This window comes from Pelodiscus sinensis, chromosome 30 (assembly GCF_052426305.1).
Source record: "Pelodiscus sinensis isolate ZL-2025 chromosome 30, ASM5242630v1, whole genome shotgun sequence".
In the NCBI taxonomy this organism is placed as follows: domain Eukaryota; kingdom Metazoa; phylum Chordata; order Testudines; family Trionychidae; genus Pelodiscus; species Pelodiscus sinensis.
In genome coordinates this window covers 12056142-12065929 of record NC_143081.1, presented here as the reverse complement: position 1 = coordinate 12065929, position 9788 = coordinate 12056142, and the positions used below count along the sequence as shown (strand labels likewise).

The window sequence follows — 9788 nt, the reverse complement described above, 5'->3', positions numbered from 1 at the left end:
TCACAATCTCTGCCTGTGTCTGAAATCAACCAGTTTCATAAGAGCTTTTCTCAGGGACTGATGGACCTCCTTGTTCCTCAGGCAGTAGATAATAGGGTTGATCAAAGGTATCAGGACTGTGCTCGTGACAGACAATATTTTGTACACGATTGCGAGGGGCCGGAACAGTGAAAACATAATGATTGCAATTGTGCTCACATAGTAAACTGCAACCACAATGAGGTGGGAGGAGCAGGTGGAAAAGGCCTTTTGCCTCCAGGTGCTGGAAGGGATTCTCAGGATACTGACGATGATACAAATGTAGGTTGTCAGGGTAATCAAAAAGACTCCAATGTTCAATATGACAGACAGAAAAATTGTCACCAGTGACAGCGTCTGGGTCTCGCCACAGAACCCACCATCGGATGCAAAATCACAAAAGAAATGGTCAAATACTTCGGAACCACAGTACGTTAATTGCAGAATAAAAATGTGTATCATGATGCTGCTGGAAATGCGGAATATTAAGCACCCTGCCACCACGTGACCACACACCCTGCCGTTCATAAGAGTGGGGTAACGGAGGGGGTGACAGATCGCTAAATACCGATCACAACACATGACCGTGAGCAGCAGACATTCTGCATTGGACAGGATAATATAGAAGTGAAATTGCACAAGGCAGTTCTGAAAAGAAATGGTTCTGTCCCCAGTCACCAGACTGCTAATCAGCCTGGGCAGGGTGGTGGAGACGTAGCAGATCTCCACAGCGGACAAGTTGGCCACGAAGTAGTACATGGGGGTGTGAAGGTGCCGATCAGCCACCACTAGCACAATGATGAGGAGGTTCCCAGCCACAGCCGCAATGTAGATCAGCAGAAACAGCAGGAAGAGGAGGGGCTGCAGTTCAGGGTCATTCCTAAATCCTAAAAGGATCAATTCCACGATGGGCGTTTGGTTTCTTCCTTCCATAATACATATCTAGACACAGAAAAGCATCACATATTCATGGAGCATGCACAGACAGGTTGTGTTGTTGACTACCTAGCCAGGAACGTGGGCTGCTACCTGACCTCAGATACCCCAAGGTCGATTGCATCAGGTTTGTGTGTGTTTAGACAGGCACAACTGAGAGCTGCTTTTATGCAGAAAAATTCAATGCTCCCGTTTTGAAAGATTTCAAAGATTCTTGACTAAAGATCCCCGGCCAGTCTGATGTCTCTACCTGACAACCCAAACGCAGGCCACGTGAAGAAAAAGTCAATCACTTTGTTGACATCAGCTGTGAATTTTAAAGGAACCTAAGGGATAGAGGGACAAACTGCCTTATACTGTGAAAGAGAGTTGGGCACCTGATGGCCAACGAAGCACCCACATTTCAGGTCTCTGCTGATAGAGCGAGAGGCTCTTTTCCCCCAGCGGAATGTTGTCTTCCTTCCAGGCTACACATACAGACAGTGTCTCATACATGAACACACATTCTTTGTGTTGGACTCACAAACACACTCTCACCCAAAAACACACTCATACACTATTCACTCTCTCTTTCATGTATGCACATGCATGCTCACACACACACACACTGTCTATGTTTTTACCGTATTTTCCAACCATTCTCTACGCCATTCGTCATTGTGTTTCTCTCTTGTGCTTCCATTTAATTCTTTGAATAATGAGTTCCAAAATGCCTGACGGATGAAGGAATTACTCCTACGGAAAAGTTTTAAAATCTATATAATATCTTGGGGTGGGGTTACCTACCAGTTTTGCACGTGGAATGCTTGGAATGAAATTTTGTCTGCAGATAAGATTAAAAAAAACCAGGCACATCGGTGAGAGGGACCGGTCTGCATTTGTAGGCTGGAAAAGGCGGAGGGGGATTGCTGTTATGAAACACACCTGCACTCTGCTGCTGGGCGTTCTGTGAGAGGGTAGGGGGAGACACAGATCCCAGCACAGATGAGACGTAGAGAAAGTAACTGCTGCCTTCCCCCTGTAAAAGACCTGACCCAAAAAACCTGCCCTCGGTGACTGAGCCTCTTTCCCTGAGCTACAAAGGACTCGTGAATATCAGAGGCAAGATGTGCGCTACAGAACGGTTTGGCCTCTAAACCATATAAAACCATTTGGCCTCTAAAACCATTAGCACCAACTTGCAGCACAATAACGTGCACAGCAGGGGGCTGGCTGCAGATGGGAAACTGACTCGTGAGGAAACACGGGTCTGTGGATGCGCACAAAGCAGCCCAAAATACACCTGGCTCCCCTTCCTTCAGTTGCAAGCCAGACGGCGTTACGGGGGGTGATGAATTGTAAAGGAAATCGCTGCGCCCAGTCGGATTATTGTAAAATACAGTCAAGAGGCCACATGGCCAATGTCAGTCACATCGTTTGCTGTAACCCAGCACCAATACAGCAGGAGAGGAAGGGAAAGAGCGGCAGGGGATGAATCAGTCGACAGGTGCCTGTTCTCTTCTTCCCCTCAGAAGCACCCGACGTTGGCCAGTGCTGGGAGGCAGGGCGCTGGGGCAGATGGACCTTCTCACTGGCCCAGTTTGGCCGTTCTTACATTCTAATTCTGAGAGCCGCCCATTGCTCTGTCCTAGGCAGGTTTTCCTACAGCTCGTCTGGGCTGGGTTGGCCTCCAAGGTTCTACCTAGAGATGGGGATCCCCTGAGCCTCTGAGCCCCCAGCCTGGGATCCCCTCGCACTGTGCTGCTCTGGCCAGCTGCAGACAAAGGTCCTATTCCCAACGTTCCTCCAGCACCAACCCACCCATGTGCAGAGACATGCAGGGTTCCCTGACCAGCCACTGTAGAAGGGAAGCTACAGTCAAGCTAACCATTGGGGGTATGTCTACACTACCCTCCTAGTTCGAACTAGGAGGGTAATGTAGGCATACCGCACTTGCAAATGAAGCCCGGGATCTGAATTTCCCGGGCTTCATTTGCATAAGTGGGGAGCCGCCATTTTTAAAACCCCGCTGGTTCGAACCCCGTGCAGTGCGGCTACACGGGGCTCGAACTAGGTAGTTCGAACTAGGCTTCCTATTCCGAACTACCGGTACACCTCGCGGTCCCACTCCTCAAGGGTGGTATTAAAGTCCTTGTCAAGGACCAGAGACTCGCGAGGACCATAGAATCATAGAACCATAGAGCTGGAAAAGACCTTAGAAGCTCATCAAGTCCAGCCCCCTGCCCTAGGCAGGATCAATCCCAATCCAGGATGCCAAGTAAGGTGGCCATCTGCCGATAAAAGGTGACCTGGTTCAAGCCTTTTGGGGCATAGACATTGACTACATTCACCGTCAGCCCCTCCACGTGGTCCCAGACGTGCAGCAGGCAGCCTGCGACTCTCTCAGCAATCCCCAGCATGTCGGTCCTCAGGGCAGGGGAGAACAGGGTGACCATCTCAGCCATGCAACCGCTGAGGTGGCTAAAATACACCCTGTCCCTCGACTCCAGCCACCAGCTAGCCTCGACAGCTGGAGTCATGTGGGTCTCTTGCAGGAAAACCACCGAGTTCTCCTCCTCCGAAGGAAGCAGAGCACACGGCTCCTGCGGAAATTTAAGGTGTCCTGCCTATTGGTCCCTCTCCCTTGCTGCAAGAGGGCTCTTGTATTCCGGAGGATGGAATGAAAGTCTCCCCAGTGCTGGAGGGTGAGCACGCAGAACTCTTGGCCACGCAGTTTTCTGTGAGGAACTGGAGCAGCTCAGATCCCAGTTCCAAGAAGGTACCGGGGTTTTCCTCCATCCGGGTCTCTAGATAGAGCTCGCAGGCCATGGAAATGGAAAACAAGGACCCTATTGCCGGTGCGGTGCCAACACCGATGGCGCCTTGATGCCTGTCTCTGACCCCGGCATGCAAGGGAGCAGCGGAGGGAATAAGGCAGTCCCATGGGACTAGGGACCAGGGATACAAACACCAGCCCCTGAGGACCACTCTCAGTTAATAGGGAATGGTCCCCCAGGTCCAGGCCACCAGACTGCAGCACCTCCTGAAGGGGAACCAGCAGGGCAGGAACAGGGAGGGGACCCATACTGATGGGTTCCCCCAATGGGAAGGGAAGGCGACCATCCTGAGGGCTCGACTGCCTCATAAAGGGCATCCAAAGCAGCCAGGCTGACAGAGGACACCAGAGATGCCCCAGGGATGAGGATATAGGTGGCTGCCTGGAACATGGGGGAGGGAAGAGACCTCTGGCAGGGGGTCGTCCTCCCCCTGGGTGAGTGGGGTCAGACCCAGGGCCTCAATCTCCTCAAATGTAGAGCTGAGCTCTATCGCCACAGCCCCGCCGGCCACCGAGGCAACAGTTACCTTAGAGGTGATGACAGGGGGCACAGATGGAACCGGGGCCGGGGGAGCTCCACCTGAGGCCTCTTTGGGAATGGGCTGCCACGACTTGTTTGGCCAGCACCTCCTGCTGACGGTAATCGGGGGTGTTCTCGGCAGCATTGGCCTCCCTCGGGATTTTTCAGAGGGGGGCCTTTGCGTTTCCCCCGAACGAGCGTCAAGCCCTCTAAGATGGAGGTGGAGGGCTCCCCAGCAGGGGTGAGGCCAGAGGGCACAGTTGTTGCTCGGGGGAGGGATGTTGAGGCAAGGGAGGGAGGTGGGTAGGGAAACCTCCCCGTGGGTGGAGCCCTTTTCCTCGCTGGGCAACGACCGTGCCACCCTCTCCTCCTCAGCCCTGAAGAACCAGTTGGACTAGAGACGGGGCCTGCCTGCTTGCTCAGGCACGCCGGAGGGGGTGCATCGGGCTGCCAAGCAGAGCCGTCAGATGGATGAGGGGCAGCTGCAGAGGCCGGACTACCAGGGGGGACGGTTATTTTAGGGCTAGCAGCCTCCTGGGCCCTAGGGGGCCTGGACACCTCCTTCAACCAGGGCATAGGGCAGTCCCTCCGGACGTGCCCCATCACCCGGCAGAGGAGGCACTGGGTCTCCCAGGGGAATAATGGGACTGGTAGAGGGCCCACTGGTAGGACAACAAGAAGGACCCCTCTAGAGCCATCCTGCCATGCGCCACTGGCAGTATCTGCATGTGTGCCTGCCGGCAGAAGGACACGACATGGAAGGGGGCAGAGTTTTTACAGCCCAACGGGAGAGGTTTGATTGGAGAAATGGGCCTTGCCAGAGTAGAGAGGGCAGGCAACAAAGCAGCATTGGGGAGGAAGGGCGGGACAGATGTTAGGAGCTGTATTCCCAGGTCCTCCAATGGCTTGAGGGTCACATCCATGCCCCCCACCGGCAGGCTCTGCTCCACTGCCTCCTGGGCCACCTTGCCATATAACTTGGAGGCCGTCACCACGGCCGAGGCCCCCACCACCCTCGCCAATGCCCACATGTAAGTGTCGTCGTGAGGCGAGGCAGCAAGCTGGAGCTGGGATGGAGCTGGAGGCGGCAGTTCGGGCAGATGACACAACAGCACGTGGGGGGTAGCAGTGACCACCTGGCCATACGCTCTGGGGTTTGTAGTTGGATTGGCCCCAGAGCCGGCGGGAAGGAGAGGGTGTGGCAGATGTCAGGGCCACAGCGGGTGGAATGACCTCAGCAGCAGGAGGTTTGGCCTTTTTGGACGGGCCCTTGCCCATCTTCTTTCCCTGGACCTTCTTCCTGGCCGAGGTGGAAGGGACATCGGCCGTGGCAGGTATGGAACATGGGTCAGAGGTCAAGCGGTCCCCCTCAGTGGTCTTCAGGGTGGGTGGCAATGGGGGATCTATGACAATGGAAAACCCCAATCAAAGGGATATAAATGTCATAGGATTCAGTAGGCGGGGAGGAGATCCAGGATCACTCAGAAGTTGTTAAGCTCCCTGCAGAATATGGGCACTTGTGTTTATACACAGATCAATAAAGTGGAGGGCGTCACAAAAATGCACAGCTGATATGCAAAAGCTCAAAAAATCTGACACGACCAAGGACAAAGCAAGGAATCAAGCAAGGAACAAGGTGACGTAAGGTCATTGAGGGCGAAGCCTCTTGTCAGGGAATCAAATGGGTCACGTGTAAGAAAATATTCCAGTTCATCTCTATTCTACTCAAAGTCTTTCTTTGTGCTGTCACACTCCAGGCTTGTGTCTGAAAGCAACTAGTGCCACACGAGCTTTTCTCAGGGACTGATGGACCTCCTTGTTTCTCAGGCAGTAGAGAATGGGGAAGACCAAAGGGACCATGACAAAGAACCAGACGTCAATTACTTTCTGGAAGATCGGATCAATCACTGGAAATGCATAGATTGTTAGTACGGTCCCATAATACATTCCAACCACAATGAGGTGGGAGGAGCAGGTGGAAAAGGCCTTTTGCCTCCCGGTGCTGGAAGGGATTCTCAGGATGTTGACAATGATACAAATGTAGGTCACCAGGGTGAGTAGTAAGATGACAATATTCGATATGATACTGTAAATGGATGTCACCAGTTGCATTGTCTTGATATTGGAACCACAAAACGGACGATAAACACGTCCAAAATCACAAAAAAGAAGGTCAAGTTCTTTGGCTCCACAGTATATTGATTGCAGACTTAAAGCTTGTAGCATGATACTGTAAGCAATGCCATAAATCCAGGTCCATGCCACCATGTGGCCACACACCCTGCCGTTCATCAGAGCAGGGTAACGGAGGGGATGGCAGATCGCTAGATACCGATCAATACACATGGCCGTGAGAAGATTGCATTCTGCATTGGACAGGATAATATTGACATTAAATTGCACAATGCAGTTCTGCAGAGAAATGGTTCTGTCCCCAGTCGCGAGACTGGCCAGCAGCCTGGGCAGTGTGGTTGAGACGTAGCAGATCTCTACAGAGGACAAGCTGGCCACGAAGTAGTACATGGGGGTTTGAAGTTGCCGATCAGCCACCACTAGCACAATGATGAGGAGGTTCCAAGCCACAGCCACAAGGTAGATGACTAGAAACAGCAGGAAGAGGAGGGGCTGCAGTACAGGGCCGTTCCCAAACCCAAGAAGGATCAGTTCCTTGTAGAACGTTCCATTTCTTCCTTCTGCTTTCTCCATAATTCGTATCTAGAAACTGAAACACATCAGCTATTCAGGTTGTGCTGTTGCCAGCTGGATAACATCCACTAGCTTTCATCAATTAGCAACATAAAATTAGCAGTGAGAACCCGGCAGCACGAGCAGCGGATTGGGACACACCCTAGGTGCATACCTGGGGTGTCAGGTGGGATTGGGTTGGGGGAGCTGGTCTGTGCTGCTGAGGCTACACTGCTACTGTTAGCACCAGAGCTCAGCCAAAGGGGGAGTGTGTTGCTCTAAGGGAGCAGGGAATCGCACTCTTGAGGTTACTACAGATATCCCCCCTACCACAAACACTGGGACCCGAAGTCTTTCCATGAAGGTCTTGCCAGTATCTGCTGTGGCAGAAGATTGAAAGAAAGAAAATTCCACCATTGGAACGATGCAACTGAGAAACAAAGAGAGAACAGGACACAGAAAAGACGGAACCCTAAGCAAACACTGTGGGCTACCCTCTGACCTCGGATGCTCCAGGGTCAATGGCATCAGGTTTCCAGGACGGTTTCCAGGTGGAACGAAGATCTCCTTCTGGGAGAACAACTCAGCGGTCCCAGGTTGAGAGATTTCAAAGATTCTTGGCTAAAGCTCCCAGGTCTGTCTGATCTGTCGGCCTGGCACTCCAAACACAGGCCATTGAGAAGAAAAACTCAAGCACCTTATTGACATCAGCCATGAGTTTTAAAGGAAACTAAGGGATTTAGGCCCCGCTATCAGCGTGAAAGAGAGCTGGGCATTGATGTGCACCCACACTTCAGGACGCTGTGAAACCAGCAAGGGGCTCCTTCACAAAGGGTGTGTTCCCCCAAAGCTACACACAATGCTTATTGATAGGTAAAGCTTATTGTCATCAGGCACGTCCAACATAGGCCACATGAAAATAAATTCAGTCACCTTGTTGACATCAGCTGTTAGCTTTCAAGAAAACTAAGGGATTTAGTCACCAACCAACTATCAGTGCGAAAGAGAGTTGGGCACCTGATGGCCTATTGTATACCCATATTTCAGGTCTTTGGGAAACCAGCAAGGGGCTCCTTCAAGGGAAGGTGTGTTCCCACAAAGCTACACACACACTGGGTCATTCAGTGTCTCGCGCGCACACACACACACACACACACACACTTTGTGTATCTTAGAAACACAGCCTCCAAAAATACACTCATACACCGTCCACTTGTATCATGCAAGCACGTGCCCATGTACACACACACAAAACCTAACAAGCACCAGGCTCTCTTTGATGTTGCAACCCGGACAGTGTTACATGGAAGGGGGTGAATTGTACAAACAATCACTTCACCTGGTTTGTGTGGGAGTTCATGGATACTCCTAGTCTGTCACAATTTGTCATGTAAACCCTTATCTTTGTCACAATTGCCTTGTAGACTCCTCCACTCACGTTCTCATGTACCTTTGTTCTGTAAAACTTACTTCTAGCACTCCTGGTGTGAACAGAAACGTCTCAGAGTACTTCTGCTGAGACTTTGATATGTTAAAGAAAACAATCAACAACTAAACTGTCTGAGCATACTGTATAGCGAATCCCTGAAACTGTGTCTCAGGGCTGCTGCTGTAGCTGTCAGCCTGCACGCATGCATAATAAAGTTTTCCTTCTAGGTTTCTCTCCTGCCTCACTGCTTTGACCTCCAGCTCGGACCCTTCTGGGGGCTCTGTACCCCAGGGGAGCGAGATTTCCCCCACATTTGTAAAACAGAGTCTAGAGATCACACCCCCAATGCCAGTGACACGTCACAAGAGAAAGGGAACAACCGACAGGGGAGGAATCGGTTGATATTTCTCTGTTCTGTCAATACCTCCAGAAGCCCCTGGCATCGGCCAGTGCTGGGAGTGAGCGCAGTAGGGGGAGGGGACCTTTGGACCGGCGCAGTCTGGCCATTCTCACATTCTAAATCCAAGAGCCGCCCATTGCTCTGTCCTAGGCAGGTCGAACCACCCACAGGAAAAATTTGTTAATCTGCTCACACCCCCCAACGTGGAGAGGAAAATGCCCACGTGTGCTAACCGGGGGAGAATTTCCCCCATTCGTTTCACTGGTTTGGGTAACACCACACACAAGGTTATTAACTACAAACAGTGGATTGACATGGGTCTCAGGGACAGCAAAGCAGATTATCAGTAACTAACCAGACACAAACTCTGCAGGAGACACGGGGCACAGCCAGGAGGAACAAGCAGATTCTCACCCGGAGGGATGGAACCGGCCGTCTGGCAGCTTCTCAAGGCCCAAGTTGCATTTGCTTTGGGGTGCTCAGGTTTCCAGACAGTGGGTAAGACGCCTTCAGCCTGGGTCCAGCCCTTCCCCCAGGTCAGTCTGTCTTCCTCAGCTTCTTCCCGGCGTCTTCTTGTGTGGGGAGTGAAAACGGATGATTTCACCCCCTGTCTTATATAGCTCTGGCAAAGGGTGGGGATCCTTTGTTTCAAAACTGCTCCCCGGACTGGCTGGGAGGAGGGACCCAGAGTTCTGTGGTCTGGTCTGATGACTTCATACAATCACAACAACTGTTAATTGGTCTCTCTGAAACAGTCTCCATCTGTGGGATTTGGGCTTCTCCTGAGGCCTGTGCTTCTCCCTAATGTCTCATTACAGGGCTCAGGGATCTGTCTGCACTGAAAGCCCCTTCCCCAGTGGGGTACCGGTGTGTGAATACATTGGGAATAGAGATTCATGCTCCGTATTCACAATTTGAGATAGAAAATTGAGGCAGGACTACAAATGGGATCGTCAAATTCAGCAAATCCTGATGCTCCCAATGA

At 51.7% G+C, this 9788-nt stretch overlaps 1 protein-coding gene across 1 annotated transcript; it reads right to left on the bottom strand.

Moving 5' to 3' along the window:
- LOC149521233 (olfactory receptor 5V1-like) lies at positions 1-951 on the bottom strand. Its single transcript, XM_089774395.1, has one exon. It carries the CDS (start codon positions 949-951, stop codon positions 1-3), a length of 951 nt encoding a protein of 316 aa, XP_089630521.1.
- Positions 952-9788: the final 8837 nt, after the last annotated feature.

Bases quoted from the DNA above. Each gene is read 5' to 3' on its own strand.
- LOC149521233 (XM_089774395.1), bottom strand. From the start codon at position 951: ATGGAAGGAAGAAACCAAACGCCCATCGTGGAATTGATCCTTTTAGGA.